The sequence below is a fragment of the Asterias rubens genome, chromosome 7, assembly GCF_902459465.1.
Source record: "Asterias rubens chromosome 7, eAstRub1.3, whole genome shotgun sequence".
Lineage (NCBI taxonomy): Eukaryota > Metazoa > Echinodermata > Asteroidea > Forcipulatida > Asteriidae > Asterias > Asterias rubens.
The window spans coordinates 10028607-10049378 of record NC_047068.1 but is presented as its reverse complement, the minus strand read 5'-3'; the positions used below and the strand labels follow the sequence as shown (position 1 = coordinate 10049378).

General features: G+C 38.0%; 1 protein-coding gene across 1 annotated transcript in view; it reads right to left on the bottom strand.

Annotated features, from left to right (window-relative positions):
- Positions 1-647: 647 nt before the first annotated feature.
- The window catches only part of LOC117292608 (nuclear protein localization protein 4 homolog), a 28018-nt gene continuing 7893 nt past the window's right edge, over positions 648-20772 (bottom strand). The window contains exons 7-16 of the mRNA XM_033774721.1: positions 20268-20391; positions 18029-18208; positions 17065-17151; positions 5628-5699; positions 5222-5348; positions 4781-4941; positions 4050-4121; positions 2854-3072; positions 1582-1693; positions 648-1020 (exon numbers count right to left, since the gene is read on the bottom strand). Coding sequence (XP_033630612.1) covers positions 878-1020; positions 1582-1693; positions 2854-3072; positions 4050-4121; positions 4781-4941; positions 5222-5348; positions 5628-5699; positions 17065-17151; positions 18029-18208; positions 20268-20391 — 1297 coding nt within the window. The 3' untranslated portion in view covers positions 648-877. The remainder of the gene's footprint in view (positions 1021-1581; positions 1694-2853; positions 3073-4049; positions 4122-4780; positions 4942-5221; positions 5349-5627; positions 5700-17064; positions 17152-18028; positions 18209-20267; positions 20392-20772) is intronic.

Here is a 20772-nt window from a genome sequence, read left to right as displayed (position 1 = left end):
AACACCCGTGTTGGACGAATTTGTGTGCTTTCAGATAAAAGACTTCTGGCTAGAAGTCTTTTGCTATTTTAGTGAGAAATTACCTCTTTCTCAAAATCTATGCTACTTCAGAGGGAGCCATTTCTCACAATGTTTTATACTACCAACAGCTCTCCAATGCTCGTTACCAAGTCAGATTTTAAGCTAATATTTGTGTTGAGTAATTACCAAACGTGTACCTTCCCTTTGATGTAAAATGCGCTTTATAAGATTTTTTTTTTTACTCAAGACAGATTGTTTTTAAAGAGTGACCTGATACTCTGATTGGTGGAAGGAAAATTTAAAAACACAGTACTCTGAGATTAAGATTGGGTGTAGGATCTTGAGAGAATTTCCCAAGTTCAGGTACATGTAGTTTGTCAGTTTGTAAAGTATAAGCTAAATCATGTAATAATTTGTCACATTGAAATTGGACAGGACTGTATCCCACTGGCTGTACCGTACCTTTAAAGGCACTGGACACATTGTCAAAGACCAGTATTCTCACTTGGTGTATCCCAACATAATGCATAAAATAACAAACCTTGGGCTCAATTGGTCATCGAAGTTGCAAGAGAATAATGAAAGAAAAAACACAATTGTTGCACATCTTGTGTGCATTCCGATATTATTTGAGTGAAAAAATTACCCCTTTCTCAAAAACTACATTACTTCAGAGGGAGCCGTTTCTTACAAGGTTTCATACTATAAACAGCACTCCATTGCTCGTTAACAAGTAAGTTTTTATGCTAATAATTATTTCAAGTAATTACCAATAGTGTCCAGTGCCTTTAAGAATAGGTTTAGTATCCAATTTCAATAAATTCCAGTAAAAAAAATACACTGGAAAGAAACTGCATCAAGCCTTGGGTCCTTCGCAGATCTCACAGGTTGGTCTTGAGTTGGTGTTGATGTATGTACATCGAGAGCAAGTCCAAGTTCCTTGGGATGCCCCTGCCCCTGAGGAAGCTGATGATGCCGACATTGACGTAGGACTCGGCGCTGGAATAAATCAAACATCAGAAAAGTTGGCATTGGTGAACAAATCAAACATCAGAAAAGTTGGCATTGGTGAAAGACAGAGAGGCGAAGAGGGTACACAGGCAGACCTGATACTTCACAGAGGCAACAAAGGCGATTGCCTCCATGCCTTTGTGTCCTTGAAATGCTCCAGTGGAAATTTACAATTTCCTCATAGGGTGCCCTTTACCGAGGAGAAATTGCCTTGGTGCCCTTGCCCTTTCAAGTTTGAAGCATACAGGCCTGCACAGGTCAAGCGTGAAATGTCATCTTTGAGAGGGCAAGGCCATTTTCATTTTGCAAGGGGCACTCTCATTGGAAAATCATTAAGTCTATGGGAAATTTTTGGAGGGGCATCAAGGCCAACATTTGATAGAAATAACCATGGTACCAGTCTTAGCAATTGTACGTATCTGTATGGTAATTTGGCTTGTAAAATAAACTTTTTTTGCTAAGCATTAGTTTTCTCGTGCTAAGCAAACTTTTGTGCTTACAAGCTTTATAAAACTGAGCCCTGGTGACGCAAATAAGAGATGAATTTACCTTGGGCAGCCATGAAGTGTTCTAACGTTGCCCAGTGTTCGCTCTTTGACCACGCCCTCGCTAGCTCTCCATCCTGTGTCCTCAGAGCATCCAATAGTGATCCCATGTGATCCTGAGAAGACGAAATCACACCATAGAGTATTTCAATACCAATTATAATAAATTCTTAAAATAGCTCATTTCACAACAGCCGTCTCAATGCGCGTTACATTAGTGCCCTGGTCATTGGGCCAATAACATTCCTTTAATCTTTCTCAGCTCCCTGGGGAGTACACAACCTGACAACCGAAGAGCTCTAAGGGCTTTTTCATTCAGAATGTCAACCTCTACCCTCGCAGTTACCCATTTATACCCCGCAGTAAACAGAAGCAAGTATAGTCAAACATCTTGCTCAAGGTCCAAGTGTCATGACCGGGATTTGAGCCCACACTTCTATGACTTAACAGCAAGAACTTGAATTCTATTCTCTTAACCACTAAGCCATGACACTCTACAACAGCTAACACTTTCCAAAAGTAAATATATTTCTGGTAATGAAACTGATGATTGCCTCATAAGTAAACTTAATCACTGTAGCTTGCAAGCCTGAGGAAGCCTATAAACAAGGGTACTTGCTATGTGAACCAGATATCCAAGGGTTACATGTAACTGGGCTCTTTTTCCAACACTACCAATCATAGTAGAGGCCTACTGCTTAAAGGCTCAAAATAATGACTCAAAATAATTCTTAGCGTAAAACTTTACTTGGTAATGAGTAATGGGGAGAGGTTGATGGTATAAAACATTGTGAGAAATGGCTCCCTCAGAAGTGACATAGTTTTCGAGAAAGAAGTATTTTTCCACGAATTTGATTTCGAGACCTCAAGTTTAGAATTTGAGGTCTCGAAATCAACCATCTAAAAGCACACAAATCGTGTGACAAAGGTGTTTTTTTCTTTCATTATTATCTCGCAACTTCGACGACCGATTGAGCTCAAATTTTCACAGGTGTGTTATTTTATGTATAATGTTGAGATACACCAAGTGAGAAGACTGGTCTTTGACAATTACCAATAGTGTCCACTGTCTTTAATGTCCCATCCAAAGGACAAAGCAATTATGGTTTAGTATCTTGCTCAATGAATCAAGTTCCAGACAAGGACTCAAACCTATAATATATATATATATATTTATTTTATTTTTTTTTTTTTGGGGGGGGGGGTTAAACAAAATTGGATTTCCGGTTAAAAAAGGGAGAAATCCAATCTCTGATCAAAGTCATACTGCACTCACTCTAATTGGCAGCATCTGCATAGCAGCGAGGTACACCATCAAATGGAAATCCAACATGGCCTCCATGAACTGTTCACTGCTGAACTGTTTCATGTACTGGGCCAATGGGCCGAGGTCTTGGACCTCCCCGAGCTCGGAGCGGTTCTCAACAGGGAAGTGTTTGACTGTCGGCGAGTCGTTGAAGGTGTACATTGGATCCTTAGGGAAACCGCTCGTCACCTGGGAGGGAGATGTGCAAAGGGGAATGCAGGTATGTAGTGGGGAAAAGAAGAGGTGGTTTTAAATCTGATTATTATTATTTTTTTTTATTTATATTTTTTTTATTACCTTCATTGCACAAATACATAAACCCCGAACAGGCACACAGGCCCATCAAATTGGGACCCTTGTCCACACATCAAAAACCAAAAGACAAGGGACAAGCACAACTACAGGCAAACAACCGAAGAAAACAAAGAAATACTATAAAAAGTAAACAAAATCACAAACAAGATGGAAAAACAACAACTTAAAAATGGCAAACAATTAATTGCCTAATAATTATATAGTTATCTGTATTCACCACATCTAATAGGTTAATTGTCGATTTTGAACCCCTCGGAGTCCCCCAATACGCCATTTTTAGATATGGTGAATACAGTACTATCACACTGTAAGGTTTTGGTAAATAAACCCACACCCCAAAGTGCACTTATTCAGTGGCCATCATATCTCAAAAGGGCTAATGGTCTTAAAGGCAGTAGACACTATTTCTAAATACTCTAAATATGTATTATCATAAAACCTTTCTTGTTTACGAGTATTGGGGAGAGGTTGATAGTATAAAACATTGTGAGAAACAGCTCCCTCTGAAGTGATGTAGTTTTCGAGAAAGAAGTTATTTTCCACGAATTTAATTTCGAGACCTCAGATTTAGAATTTGAGATCTCAAAGTCAAGCATCTGAAAGCACACAACTTCAGGTGACCATGGTGCGACCAGTGTTTTTTCTTTTTTTCATTAATATCTTGCAACTGCGAGGATTGAGCTCAAATTTTTCACAGGTTTGGTATTTTATGCATATGTTGAGATACACCAACTGTGAAGACTAGTCTTTAGCAATTACCAACAGTGACCAGTGTCTTGAATACAGCTTTATGTCACAATCACCTTGTTTTCAATATAACAATTTAAAAAAAAAATTGCAATATTACTTACATCAACCAGCAGAAATTCAACAGGCAGGGGTCTTGCTAAGGATTTTGAGCTGTTTCCATAACTGTCCTTTTCCTGTAAAAATTAAAAAACATCCCAACGTGAAGAATGATAAACTGTCGAAGAAGTACAGTAGAAATACAGTTTGGTTTTTAGTTGAGCACAAACAAATTCTGCTTACCAGATTAAGGCTACCATCCAAAAGAACATAATTAAGAGTACAATTCGAGCTGGTAACCTCCAAATTTTTGCTTAGCAGCAACATTTTTAAGCAATATTGTCTCCTTAGCAGCTCTACAAAATTGGGCCAAGCTTACAGACAGGCTAGCCTCTCTTGAGCAGGGATGTGTTATGCTGTTAAAAAAAAACCTGAATTATGAGCGCAAAGCATGAAAGCTTGGGAGTGCAAAGCGTGAATGCTTGTGAGCACGAAAACTACTGAGTGCACAGCCTGCTTACATACATTTATCTTTGGTTTTGAAAGCCCTACCCTGCAATCCTGGGTGTTTCATGCGGTTTTATCTTCATTTTTTTATGAATTTGATTTTAGTTATAAAATATTTATAGACATTTTTAAAACAACTGCTATTATTATTATTATTATTACTATTTTTATTTTTTATTTTTTATTATTATTTTTATTTTTGGGGTGGGTGGGGATAAAAAAAAAAAAAAAAACAGATATCAGGTTAAAAACGGAGAAATTCACATCTCTGATTGAGACAAATACTAACCGTGTAGAAGACATCAGGGACATATTGCTCGCTAGTAGATTCTCGTACGTAGCCCAACTCAGGGGCATCTCTGGTAGGCACTAAGCAGTCATCTTGCACCAGGGCCATACACTGGTTTGATACTTGGTACGCCTCGGTGTGGATTTGATTTGTGGAATCACCTGATGTGGGAAGATAGAGACTCAAAAATCAAATCCTGCTCTGGTACCATTTACTTTTTCAACATTCATGAGGGCCATACAGCTCCACGGCTTTGGCTCCAGATTCGGTTTAGGTTACGTAGCTTGGCGGTTGTTTCTACAATTACGCTTGCTCTGTGTACACGCTCAGGGCTTCAGATGAGAGGATGGAGCCTGAAGCCGAATCCAAAGCCGCAGCCATTGTTTTTCGAAAAGGGCCATTGGGCCAGACAGTCGGAGAGAGAAGACGAAGAGAACTAACCTGTTACAATACAAGTGACAAACTTGGAGCCGAACGTGCCCTCGGTGGCTAATTTACATGGGTTAGGATGCTGATTCTGAAGCTCCCCTGCCATGATGCACTCCTCCGCACTCAAGAAATGAGCATCCTGTAATTTTCAAGATAAAAATAATTAGTACTTGGTAAAGCAGGCCTGTACACTCGTTTTCGAAAGGGCAAGGGCACCAAGGCATTTCCCCTTAGTAAAGGACACTTTATGAGGTTATTCTAAATTTCTACTATAGTTTTTCAAGGGCGCCAAGGCAATGACCATGGGGCGAGGTGGCAATCACCCTCATTGCCTTCGTGTGGATCATTATATGCTATTTTTTTTTATTAAAATAAAACTAAAGATATCACACAATTTGATTGATTTCCAAATACTAACCATGTTCCTGACATGCTTGACTGTTCCTTTGGTGAGATCCTCTGCAACTAAATCTGTGAAAATCCATCCAACCTAAAAAAGAAGAGGACAGATTTATGTTAAAAACACAATTGGAACATTGAACAAAAGTTACCAACATCACTAAATTGAGTATTGTTTGAAGCTATGCATGGTGTGGAGAAATAAGAAGAAACTATAAATAGCTAGTAAACTTGCGGGTACAACCCTGTGTAGATCTCTTCGGGTGAGTGTTGGCTCTGAAAAGAGCCGGTTGGGTCTCGACGTTTCAAACAGTATACTCTGCCAGTCGAACAGTATACTCTGCTCATCTTCCTGAAGACGAGCAGAGTATACTGTTCCAAACGTCGAGACCCAACCGACTCTTTTCAGAGCCAACACTCACCCGAAGAGATCTACACAGGGTTGTACCCTCAAGTTTACTAGTTATTTATAGTTTCTTCTTTAACACTTAATTGAATTAACAATTACTTAAATAGTACACAAAATTGATAATAATTCACTTTAAGATAGAGTGTAGGGTTTGGTCCTTCCCTCTGCCTCGCAAGCAAATGAAGGTCTGTTGCAAGAATAATTGTCAAAATATCCAACAACATTACATTTCCAGGCAAACCTTTAGATTAAAGACAGTGGACACTATTGGTAATTACTAAAAAACAATTATTATCAAAAAACCTTTCTTGATTACGAGTAATGGGGAGCTGTTGATTGTGAAAAACGGCTTCTTCTGAAGTAAAGTAGTTTTCCAGAAAAAGTAATTTTCCACAAATTTGACTTTGTAACCTCAGATTTAGAATTTGAGGTCTCCAAATCAAGAATCTGAAAGCACACAACTTCGTGTGACAAGGGTGTTTTCTTCCATAGTTATCTCGCAACTTCAACGACCTATTGAGTTCAAAGTTTGTTATTTTATGCATTGATACACATAAAGTGAGAAGACTGGTCTTTGACAATTACCAATAGTTTTCAGTGTCTTTAAAAATCATCTGTTCATGTTAAAGAAGAAATTGCATCGAAAATACAAAATATGTATTAATCTACACAAAACCTATGTGTGATAAGCATCGTATACTGGGCGCTTTTCCAAGTACTCGGGGAAAGAAAGAAAAGAAAATCGAATTTCATACTACTCAAACAGAACTCGAACCCACGACCCCGCATGCGAGAACAAATATCTTAAAGGGTATATGTACTTTTTCCTAACAAAAAACACAATGTCCACAGATTTACATTAAACTTACACAGTTTGAAGATTATGATAGTAGAAAGCTTCCCTTGAAATTTTACTTACTGAGGTGCTGTAGTTTTTTGAGAAATGAGTAAAAGTAATAATTTTCGTCTCAGTTTTACATGTAGCATGTAAAAACGTATTAACCAGTTATGCTATGGTTTTGGTATAATATCATAACTGGTTAAGGGGATTTTATATGCTAAAATAAAATTATTTTGTGACTTGTTTTACTCATTTCTCAAAAACTACAAAACCTTAGTTAGTAATATTTGAAGGGAAGCTTTCCACTATCATTATCTTTAAACTCTGTAAGTTTAATGTAAATCTGTGGACATTTTGAAAAAGTACCCAAATCCTTTAACTAACTAGACCACCTAGTGTGTCGGGTGACGAGAGGCCAGTTCGAATCCTGTAATTAGCAGTAGGTACCATTTAACAAAAAATAAAAATATAGATACAAAAAGATGTTTACTGAGGTAGATTATAAACAAAGTCTTAAAAGGTTGAGTAATGCGTGTTTTGAAGTAAAGAATGTCCAACAGCATTAAAGGCAGTGGACACTATTGGTATTTACTCAAAATAATTATTAGCATAAAACCTTTTTTGGTAACGAGTAATGGGGAGAGGTTGATAGGATAAAGCATTGTGAGAAACGACTCTCTCTAAAGTGACGTAGTTTTCGAGAAAGAAGTAATTTTCCACGAATTTGATGACCAAATGAGCTCAAATTTTCCCAGGTTTGGTATTTAGTGCATACGTTGAGATACAGCAAGTGAGAAGACTGGTCTTTGACAATTACCAATAGTGTCCAGTGTCTTGAAGACAAATTACAAGGGAATTTTCTATAAAGCATAAATCCTAATAAACCACACATGATTACTTTACTTTTAGTTGGATGATGTGCAAATTGAAAACTAAATACAGAAATGTAGTTACCCTTCCGAAAAACCACTGATTCTATATTGTGAGCCTGTAAACTCATTTGTTATTTGTTACAAACACAATGCTACATCTCCAACATAGGAAGTATTGGTACAAGAGTTCAATCGTCATACAATTTTCCAAAACAAACTCTGCCCGCTGACCAATCAGCCATCCGACCCCACTTGTCCCTTTTTTTTCTGGGAATAACAAAGCAACAACAACCCCTTTGGCACTTCAGATCCCTGGATTATTTACAACATCCCCAATGCAAGGTTTGTTGTTGATATCTCAAAAACCTTGACCTTTTAGTTAAAAGCTATTCCAGTTTCACATCGGACCTGAGAGATTTGCAGTTTTATGCCTTGCCCTTACAAAAAAAAACAATCGTCCATGGCAACATGTACACACAGTTACCCTATCAATGCAACAGTGAAATAAGTAGTTGCAAGGCCAAATAATTTCCCAGTTTATATTATGTATTAAAAATTGTATCTGTTATGTGTACATCATTCCTAACATTCCTGTTTCAAATTGGACCTGCGAGATTTGTCAAGTGTGCAGCTTGATCAAAACCTTGCCATTACATGTCACAAAAAAAACAAAAACAAAAACATCATGGGCAACATGTACACACATTGAATCAATTTCACAGTAGAGTGTATTTGCAAGGTCAAATAATTTCCCAGTTCAGAATATTTATTGTTAACTAAAAAGTTTGTAATTGTGTTCCAATGTGCTAACCTGATCAAAGCATATCTTGGAAAATGAAATATTTTGTAATAATATGTATATTTTTACTGAAACAAAAGGAGGTGTATGGACTAAATAATTAACCCAAGTTAAGCTCTACGCTGTTATATGATTTGAGTCAAGATCACAGAAACATTTACTGGTAAATACCAGCAATCAACTTAAACAGCTACCTCAGCGGAATGTTTTTAACAGAAATGGTATTTTAACTTGTTTATAATGCACTTGTTGACCATTTTAATTTAATTTTCAAAAAGTGTACACTTCTGAATTTTTTCGTAATTATCAATTAAAAATCAGGCCCCAACCTAAAGGTTTTGAAAAACTAAAAACACTTCTGCCATTAAGAGCACGCGTCAAAGGACAATGCCGCTGACGTCATTTGTGGGAGTTTGCTTTTTTATACCGCCACGCTGCAACAAAGCGGCTTTACAAATTGGAGCTCCCAACTATGACGTTTTGAGAGTGATTACGTAATGGAGCTTTTCGCAAATCTCTCAGAAAAGCGCTGGATTAGGGTATTCAAAATGATTGGTTTTTTACACAATTAAAATTTATTCATATAATAATCATATGACTCGATTTCCTTATTCGTTGAAATTATTTTAAATGAAATTCAGCAAAGTTCACGACTTGACATTTGACATTTTCGTTCAAGCAGGTCTTTACGTGCCAGGCTTTAGCCAGTTGCAACAAAAGTCATACAAAATAGAACTGGCAAAACAAAAGGGAAGAACATATTTGCTTAAAAGACAGGAGTAAGTGCAAAGGTATTAAAAAACCAACAACTTAATCAGCTGTTGTTGCATAAACAAACAATGAACCAATGTCAAGGATCAAAGGTCAACAATTAGTAATGCACGCAAGGACCAGATAATCTGTTCAAATAGGTCATAAAAAACCAACAGTTAACAAAACAATAACATCCATAATCGAGGAGGGAACAAAACCTATAAAGATCAAAATCCCAAACAAAATGGTGGGGAAAAGTCTCTAAATGAAATCCAGAGTAAGACAAAAATTGAGTAAAAATAAAGAAAAAGGAACAGCAAAAAAAAAAAAAAACCTCTTGAGGTGTTATGGCCAATACAAAAGGTCAACAGTGATGATCAAGAGAGCAGCCACTAATATATGGGTCAGAGAAAAAGTACCCCCTCGCTCTACAGGGACATTTTCCAGGGTGTAAAAACCTTCAGGCAAATACCACCATTGTATGGAAATTATCAGCTGTTTTTCCCCTGTTTTTTTTTCCCCTAGCTCAAACTGGACTCATTGTTACTTTGTTATGTGAATTTAAAGTAGTTTTCATCATTGTCAGAATCACAATTTCCTAGAAGCTAGTGAAGCAGAGAACTGGATTTGTTTGGGTTGATTTGGCTGAACAGTTATTGTCAACAATAAACAAAGAAAGCGGGTTGCTTAAATTGTGCTGAAAGGGTTTGGGTACTTTTTGTACGACACAAAAAACAGAAGTACACAGATTGACATTAAACTCACAGGGTATTAAGATAATGATGGTAGAAAGCTTCTCTGAAAATATCATTTGCGGAGGTGCTGTTGTTTGTTAAGAAATTAGTAAAATTATTTCACAAAAGTAGTTTTCGTTTAAGAGACTCTCCTGAAAAAAATTGCCATGATTTTCAAATTGCAGCTGAACTTTTACAGGAATTTTATATTATCTTTATTCAGTGAGTAAGGATTCGTGTCGCGGCAAAAAACTTGATCTACAATGGTATCAACCCCTTAAAAGGCAGTGGACACTATTTTGGTAACTCAAAATAATTGTAAAGCATAAAAACTTACTTGGTAACAAGCAATGGAGAGCTGTTGATAGTATAAAACGTTGTGAGAAACAGCTCCCTCTGAAGTAACGTAGTTGTCAAGAAAGATTTAGAGACCTCAGAATTAGACTTTGAGGTCCCGAAATCAAGCATCTGAAAGCACACAACTTCGTGTGACAAGGTTGTTTTTTCTTTCATTATTATCTCACAACTTCGACGATCAATTGAGGTCAAATTTTCACAGGTTGGTTTTTTTATGCGTATGTGGAGATACACCAAGTGAGAAGACTCTAGCTCTTTGACAATAGTGTCCAGGGTCTTTAAATATACAGGACTGGACTAGCAACTGAAATATTTTATTTAATTGATCAATAGCACAATTAGCACCATAGCAGGATAAATACCAAATGGGAAGAAATTTTCAGATTCAGATGTGGCACGAAAACCCCAATGGGGGGAAAACTCATGCAATCACGTAGTGACTTCAAACCCATGCCACATGCAAGGCTCCGGTCTGAGGTGGGATTTGAACCGGGGTTCCCAGAGGTGAATGGCAGGGAAAGAAACCACTGAGCCAACCTGATCCCCCTACATACATGTACCTAGAATTTAAATTATTTTAATTTTTGTTTCACTTGAGATTGTGAAAACAAGTGTTTGTATTGACAAACATTTAGGATGGTAATGGTCATCATGTGTGTGAATGCTACATGTTCACATCCCTATACAAATAGTATACTTCATGGAGGCAATGAAGGCGATTGCCTGCATGCCCCCTAATCATTGCCATGGTGCTCTTTACACGCTCCAGTAGAAATTTACAATTTTCCTCACCCTTTACCAAGGAACAAATGCCCTGGTGCCCTTGCCCTTTCAAAAACAAAGTACACAGGCCTGATAATATGAGTACACTTACCAAATAAATACAAAAACAATGCCTTTTACAAGAATTTGCAGTATGCACATTTGAATTTACGGGGTCTGTATTTGACCTATTTAAGTACCTAACTTGGTTATATGACCCATTTAGAAGTTAAGTACTTTTCCACAGTTTTATCAAAGTTTGTAAATACTCTGACAAAGAAAAACAAAAACATTTGCTTACAATAAAGTTTTAAACCATGCCACAGCTGCTGCTTGAGGTCAAACAAACCTGATGGGACTCCAATCTTGGCATAAAATCAACTTTTCGTGTCAACAACTTTCTCCAAAATAAAATCACGCCACACAATCACGAATAATTGATGATTCCTACTACATGTCCTTGGCAATGGAACAATAGTAGGTTTCAAGCCAAACATGTGTTGTAGTGGTGTTTGGGAGGGGGGAGGGGGGAGGGGGAGGGAGAGGGGGGGGGCGCCAACTCTTACAGGGCACTCAAATGTTAATTTGTGTTGAAACCTTGCAAAGGGCACCCAAGCAAAAGCACAGGGCACCACGGCAGTTGCTTTGAGCGCCGTTGGTTGATTCAAGGCCTGATGTGTTACTGGTTTTTTTTTTAAAGTTTTTTTTCTTCTTCTTGTTTTACTAATGACCACTCCAGGTAGCTACAACTAATGATAAGGAGCTGCTATGGAAATCTCTGCAATCCAGACCAAGCCATCATGCCAATGGGACACCCCCCCCCCCCCCCCGCAAAAAAAAAACCCCAAAACCAAAACAAACAAAAACATGTTAAGTAACAATAATCAGCAATTCAACCAGCAATTTTTCACCCAGGGGTATAAATGGGTACCTGCGAGAGTAAGGGTTGATATTGTGTACAAAAAAGCATTTTGAGCGCTATGGTTGCCCAGGTTGTATACTCCCAAAGGAGCTGAGAAAGACTATGTTCTTGGCCCAATGACCGGGGCATGAATGCAAAGCGCATTGAGAACGGCGGTTATTGTGGAATGCGCTTTATAAGAATTTATTATTAAACCACTAGGAACAAAAGCAGAGAAACAAAGCAAAAACATGAAAAACAAACAGAAAATTAATGACTCCGTAATCACCAATACATACAAGTGTGTAATTATAAGTGAATGAAGTCAATGTGGGCTCATTATGCACTCTCTATAAAAGCAAATCTTCCCACAAGAGGGGACCTCCGAAAGATGTGCTAAAATGAAAGCTTCCTTTTGACAATCAAATCCTGATCTACTTCTAAAACACACATGTATGATTCCATATCTAATACGAAAACCTTCACAAAACCACCGTTCTTCACTCACTCGATCACTCCAATTAAACTAAATGTACACACTGTGTACATGTGGTGCAGTAAATATTTCTGTTAGCAGCTTTGTGTAAAGAGTTGCCAAAGTACAATTGGAAAAACCTTTTTTACATTGTGCAATGTTATAATAACAAAAGAATATTCTGGAAAACAAGTTCTGCCTTCCTTGTCCAAATTGTCATTCGGATGTGATAATGTGCTCGACCTGCAAATAAATAAATAAATGAATAACTTTTGGGGCGGTTGGATGACAACAACAGGTGAAATCCTGGGCGGCAGATTGGAACGTGGCTATTTATGGGCTTGACGCTCAACCAATCCTGTGACAGAACAACAAACTGGAATTCGTGTGAAACGTGGCAAATTCTGCTTTGCTGGAACCATTGTTTGTAATCACCCCATTCTAGCATAATCACAACTTACAAACGAACAATGTACACAGTGGTCTTTGACTTATATGATGATATATATTTAAAGGGAGTTTGCAGCAAATATATTTGGAATTTTGTTGTTATGCATATAATTATTTATTTGTTCTTTTTATCTCATTTGTGTTAATCATCTCTTTGGGTGTATGGCATGTTGTAGCGGTCTACTTCACCGAACCCAAGCTCTGGAGTTGTCAGCAGCTGAGTGCTGGTTCAAATCCCGGTCATGACACAACATAGTTGCTACATAAAAAGTTGGGAAGGTTCTGGATTCTACAGCCAGGCTCGTAGTGCATGATACCCATCTAAATCCATTTGAACTGTGAATGAGGTAACCTTGTTTCAGCCCCAGGAGTAAATGGCAACATGGTGGCAGTTGATTTTTGGTCGATAGTCCAAACCATTTCACCTCGAAGTGGTCATCCCGCCATGTGATACAAGGCGCTCTAAAATTGTGCAATTTGAAATATTTGTTTTCTTTGGCTTATGTTCATCATTGGTCATTTACCTTATTTGTTGTTTTAGACAAAATTTGTTTGCACATTTTCAAAATGACTTATTCATTAGAAATGTTTATTATTTACTTTTACTGTTTCTGTTCTCAAGAATAGCAGACTTTAAAGGTGTTTGAGTGCACTTGTGTTAATCCTATCTAACTCAAGAACTGGGACAATCCAGAATTCACCTCAATTTTATCAAGAAAGATCTCAATAAGTTTGTATTTATTATCAGCTGCTACGCCAAGTAGGCCCATCAAGTATTCCTAAAACCATTATCGGCACTAGCAGCCAAATGGGGACACAAGTTACCACTCGTCCACATCAACTATCTCTATCATTGCAGAAACCCAGTTACCAGTTACTCCCGGGTGATTAGAAACAATTAAAATTGTATGTTTTGCCTGAGGAATCAAATATCACGACCAGGATTCGAACATGCAAACCCTGATAACTCAGCCACCAAAACTCAAGTTTGATACGAGAGACGACTTGGCCAAGACACCCCACAAATGTTTGCGCTTTTTTGTAAGCTTTTCAAAAATATTTGAAATCTCTTTGAGCAGAGGATGTACAATGTACTAGGCCTGATGCCCTGAAACAATAATTTTTATCGAATCTGGACTATCCCTGATCATTTTGATGAGGTAAACACCCAGATCTTTCAGGGTTATGACGTAGGACATCATGTTGCAACAGCACAATGATGATTACACAATACAGAATCCTGCCCTAATAACCTGGCTAGGTATTTGGTATGATTATACTCAGTATCGTGTGCAAGAAGCACTTGATAAACACAATGACAAACTGAACTACAGGGCAAATTGGGGTGGGTGACACAAGTTTACTGCCCATTGTTTGTGTGCATTACTCTTGATAAAAATGCTTCACGAGAGCGCCGTCATGTACTACAAAAATAAACAGGGAATTGTTTTCAAAGGGTTTGCTCTCTCAATTTTGAATGGAATACATTAGTTGTTATATATTGCTTAGGTGTGAGGTCTATTTCTCATAAAGAAAATTCACATTATGTAGGTTTTGAAGGATCAATTTGACTCAAAATCTCACCATCGCAACTAACTTTGTTGCATATTCACGCTAAATTGTCCATCTTGGCTTTTAATTGGTCGAAGATCGCGATGACCCCGAATCGTTTTTAAAGGTTGAAAGGCTATGTTTTGTTTACGACTTTGACACAAGAGGCCGCTCGTCAACAATTTCGCACATGCTCAAAACTAACTGTCAGCGAGTAAGCGGCGGTGGGGTGTAGGAAAAAATGTCTCCAGGGAGCAAGGAATGAAGTATACACACTTCTAAAAAATTGCAAGAAAATACATTTGCTCCTCGGGCTTGGGTTCTCCCCATTGCTTTTGTAAACAAAGCCCTCATTGTTTAAATAGATGTTTAACTGCCATGCTTGCAAAACGTGATCACCCATTTACCAAAGTCAATTCAACTCTGGAACTAATGTTCAAAAGTCGACTACAATCAGCGGCATGGTGAACTCAATTAATCAAGATAGCGGGGTCCTGATGATCAATCCACAATCAACAACTTAGTTTTGATTAACCCATTTTAAGGGGATGCTATCACAGCTGGGTTTTTTTCTATTGGGCTTTTTAAAGGTACATTCAAACAATTTTACTATCGGATCCTTCCTCACTCTAACACAATCCAACGCAATACCCCCAACCCCTTTCCCTCCAACTAGTGTAGCCACTGAGATATATACTGAGGCCTGGAATTTACACGCAGGCCACAGAGGCCATGGTGCCCCTTCATAAGTTTCCCATCGACTTTAAGATTTATACTTTAAAGGCAGTGGATACTATTGGTTATTACTCAAAATAATTATTAGCATAAAACCTTACTTGGTAATGAGAAATGGGGAGCTGTTGATAGTATAAAACATTGTGAGAAATGGCTCCCTCTGAAGTAATTAATAGTTTTCGAGAAAGAGGTAATTTTCCAAGAATTTGATTTTGAGACCCCAGAATCTCGAAATCAAGCATCTGAAAGCACATAACTTTGTGTGACAAGGGTATTTTTTCTTGCATCATTATCTCGCAACTTCGACGACCAATTGAGCTCCAATTTTCACAGGTTTGTTATTTTATGCATATGTTGAGATACACCAATATATATTGAGAAGACTGGTCTTTGGCAATTACCAATAGTATCCAGTGTCTTTAAGTGGCGTATTACTCAGGTGGGATTTGAACCCACAACCTTAAAAATTCTAGAGCAGTGTCATACCAACTAGACCACTGAGATTGCCCGGTAGCTAAAGACAGTTCAAATCCTATGTTTTAGCAGGGGGTAATGCACCGATTTAATAGATATTAAATTTATGGCCAAGAATGAACAAAAATGACCCCTTCATGACTGATGCCAGCTGGTGCATAGGCTCCGGGAATTGTCAACAACTGCAGTCAAAGATCAACAGATCCCGCTTGGCTATGCTGGGGTCAGAGGTCAAACTACTATGCTGGTGTCAAACTACAGGACAGATTGATGGACTGTGGTCTCCATCGGGATTTTAAAGTTCATGAGGTCAAAGAAAGCCCTTGGTCTAAATGTCATAGAGGTGGGTTGAATCACACGTCTCTGCTTATGGTTAGGGGGGAAAATGAGCACTTAAGTAAGCAGAACTTCTGTGCTTAGCATAGGAGTATCTCACAATTTAATGCACAAACTTCACTTACTACTAAAGCATTCTTTGCTAACATAGCTAGCAAATATATATTTTGTGGAAACCCTGTAGTAGAGAATGGTGACTGTAAGTGAGAATTCTGTGGTAAGCGGTGAGTTATGAAGTTGAGCCCTGATCATAAAGCTTGTGAGCACATAAACTTGCTAAGCAGGTTACCAGACAACATTTCATGAAGTTTACGTTGTTGCAACTGGTGTCCTACTCAATTTTTGCTTTAAGCAAAGAGGTTTGCTAAGCAGTAGTTTCTACAAAAAGGCTTGATGAAATAGGGCCCTGCTTAATAATAATAATAATAATAATAATAATAATAATAATAATAATAATAATAATAATAGGCATTTGTAATGCGCCAAATCAATCTTCACACATGATAATGTTCAAGGCGCTTGTAAGAAAATGTTTTTAAAGTAAACTATCGGAAACCATTCACAAAAGATAACTTGTTATTTTTTGTTTGTATTTTTCTAAGTAGCAAGATTTATCTGTGATTAGCAAATATATGTGCCTGATAAGGAGATGGTTCAAACTTTGCAACAATTTGTCCCCAACACTTTTTTAAAACATTTTCACAAACAAAGCATCAACGGGGTCAGAGGTCATGTATCACGTAAGTTGTGTTGCATGAAAGTCAACATAGGAAATCCAAATTTGGGAAACCACTTCAGTGCACATTGATATTGACACCAGGCTTGGTTGGTGGTCCCTGTGGTTCGTATTTCCAAATTTGGACTGGTTACACATTTTTGAAGTACCTGTTTTTTTTGTTTTTTTCTTTCCGGTACGGGTCATTACCTTTTTCCCCCAGTTGAGAATGTTTTTCAAACAGACTGTCCTAAAATCAAATAACAAGCAAAGAAATTGTCATTACGCTTACCTTCCGTAGACCCATTTTACTGGCGACAAATTCCACAACTTCTGCATTGTTGTCTGGTAAAAGCTCTAAACTGTTGACTGTAGATTTCTGTGGATAAAGAGAAATAATCAGTTTTAGTGCTGTACCAAATACCTACTGGGGTTCTCCCAAGGATTTTTTTTCAAAAACTGTTGGGCATTCTGGACCCAAATTTTGAAAGTTTGGCCAAAGCAAGCTGAATTGAATCAAGGTCCTCGGAAAATGTTCTACTTTGGGTTTATCTTGGTTTTGATGCTTTTTGTAAATTTGATCTGACGGCAAACAAATAAATAAATTAGTACGAAATGGGGGGAGACTAATCTGCAATTCGCCCAAAAGTGGCCTAAATCAGCTAGCTTGCGCATAAGTAGAACCCTGCTTACTATCTTGGGGGTGACTACAACCTTTTTGGCTCAAGAAGCTTGACCATGGAATTATGCAATTACAACATCATACCAGTCACAATTTGGACACATGTCATGGCATTTGAGCTAGTAACCATATTCTGGTACGCATAAATTTGTTGTGTTTTACTGCTTTTGTGCTTAGGAAGCTTTATAAAATTTTGTTGTGATGAGGTTATTTCGGTTAGGCTTGGTTTCAAGATGGCTGACTTTACAGACTTTCAATGAAATTCTTTAAAATGAAATACCCTGAAGCAAAACAACTAAATAATGTGGTAAAATTACAAAGACTAAGTCCCATTACTTGAAATGAAATGAAGGCTGTAAGAACAAGAATTTTCAAGAGATCTACCTACAACATGAACTGCTTCTGGTAAAGACCCGTATCTGTGTAGCTCTCGGAAATTGTTTCGGTTGGTCAGTGAAATTTTACTTCGAAACTTGTTTTCGGTCATGGCTGCCACAACACACCCCAGGCAGACCTGTGAGGTTTGTACAATGGGTCAAGATATTTCCAACCATGAAATATATTTTCATCTCACCTGTGGAGGTTCATATATTGCTGACACTGTTGCTTTGATACCTAGTGGTACATCTTTGTGGTGTTCGTATGTGCCGTACAGGATACCAACGCGCTGGTTCCCTGTCTTCCTCCAGTAGTCCAGGAATCGATCGAACATGAAGGGATTTTTAAACATTACATTGTCTACGTGTCGATACGTCTGCAGAAAAAATCACAAAAATATAAATATTTTTCTCTCTCAGAATAAGTCTTTCTGCAACTTTTGTTTATAATAATAATAATAATAATAATAATAATAATAATAATAATAATAATAATAATAATAATAATAATAATAATAATAATAATAATAATAATAATAATAATAATAATGACCATGAAGAGGGGGAAGAGGGTACATTCCGATGGCATTGCTCTGCCAGATGGTGCACAGTTGAGGGCTTTGGGTGAGGAGGAGAGTTATCGGTATCTTGGTGTACTTGAATCGGACCATGTCCTTCACAAGGAATCAAAGGTAAGGCTGAAGGCAGAATACATCAGGCGTGTAAAGAAATGTTTGAAGTCTAAACTAAACGGGGGGAACATGATTAAGGCGATTAACACATGGGCCGTGTCTTTGATGAGGTACAGTGCGGGTATTGTCGAGTGGACTAAGGAAGATCTAGATGTCACTGACAGGAGGACAAGAAAACTAATGACCATGCATGGCATGCTACACCCGCGGTCAAATGTTAGTAGACTCTATCTTCCGAGGTCAGAGGGCGGAAGGGGGTTGCTTAGCGTGGCGGACAGTGTTAACATCGAGCGCAGAAGCTTGCATTGTCATGTCAGGAGGACCGAGGAGAGCTTGTTGAAAGTTGCACAAAGGTACACGAGGGCAGACGAAGTTGGGCCGAAAGAGTACAAGAGGGAAAGGAAGGAGGAAAGACATCAAGATTGGAGGAACAAACCACTTCATGGCCGGTTCTTGAGGTGTACTGAGGAAGTGGCCAGCAGCAAGTCATGGAATTGGTTAAAGAGTGGAGAAGCAGAGGAGACTGTATTTCATATTGTTAGCGAATGCAGTAAGATGGCCCAGACGGAGTACAAAGGAAGACATGACAAGCTGGCCAAGGTGATTCACTGGGATCTGTGTAAGAAGTATGGTGTCAAAGTACTTGCGAAATGGTACGACCATGTTCCGGAGAAAGTTGTAGAGAACGACCAGGTCAAGATCCTATGGGACTTTAACATTCAGACCGATCATGTTATACAACATAGGCGTCCGGATGCTGTGCTATTAGATAAGACGAAGAAGATGTGTCATCTCATTGACATAGCGGTGCCAGGTGATATAAGGGTAGCTTCGAAGGAGATGGAAAAGATCGAGAAGTACCAGGACCTGGCCAGGGAACTTCGTAAGATTTGGCAGGTAAAGGTAAAAGTAGTCCCCGTGGTGGTTGGAGCACTTGGCACCATTCCCAAAGCACTGGGGAAACATCTAGATGAAATAGGGACAAATGTGAGGGTAGATCTATTACAGAAGGCAGCGCTTTTGGGAACAGCGAGGATCCTGAGAAAGACCCTTGAGATCTAAGGCTATGGGACGTAGCCCGGCTCGAGGAGTTACCGGCACAAAGGAAAATGAGATCTTTCTTTTGCATGCTGTGATAAAATGAAATAATAATAATAATAATAATAATAAGAATAATAATAATAATAATAATAATAATAATAATAATAATAATAATAATAATAATAGTAGGTATTTGTATAGCGCCAAATCAATCTTAACAGATGTTCAACACTGGTTCACAACAGAAAAATCACAACAGAAAAATCACAACATATAATTGTTTTTTCTTTTCTCAAAATAATTATTTCTGCAACTTTTGTTACACTGGTGCATCTTTAGAAATCAATTGAGAATTCCATGAAAACAGTCTCCTCTGTCGATAGGGTGAAGAAAAAAAAATCAAATAAAACTGTTATAATTTTCCATTATTTGACATTTTTTTCCTTGTGCTATCTCTGCCGTTCATTTTTGTTACTCAATTTTGCAATTTTTCTCTAGTATTGTGCATTACACAACAAACAGGACCAATGGCTTTACGTCCCATCCGAAGGACCAAGCATCATTATTAAGTGTCTTGCTTAATGACATAAAGGACATAGGTTTCATGACTCTCCAACTCACACTCTGGTGAACAGAAACACCAGGGTTTGAATTTGGTGCTCTTAACTGTTCGGCACGTACAAGCAACGTGATGTGTACATACCTGCCTATTTAGTGTGATAGCACTGGGTTGACATTTTGTGCATATACCCCCCGGCCACGGGGCATGTTCCGTACAACCAGGCTTTATCTTCAGGCTGATGTTTTCAAGGAATGCAAACTTGCCTCTGTGCAAAAGAAAGTGGGAATGAAAATTAAACAACAAATTCCAAAAGTGGTTTTATAAGCAATCAGGTGCTCAAAATTTGTAAACCATTTCCACTAGGCCACAGGAACATGTTTCACAGAGCTGCTTAAAGGCCTGGACACTATTGGTAATTACTCAAAATAAATGTTAGCATAAAAACTTACTTGGTAATGAACAGTGGAGAGCTGTTGGTAGTATAAAACATTGTGAACAAACGACTCCCTCTGAAGTAACATAGTTTTGAGAAAGAGGTAAAATCTCAACCAAATATTTCAAAGCCTTTTTAGGCATCTGAAAGCAAACAAATTTGTAAAACAAAGATGTTTTTGCTTTCAATATTCTTGCAACTTCGATGACCAAT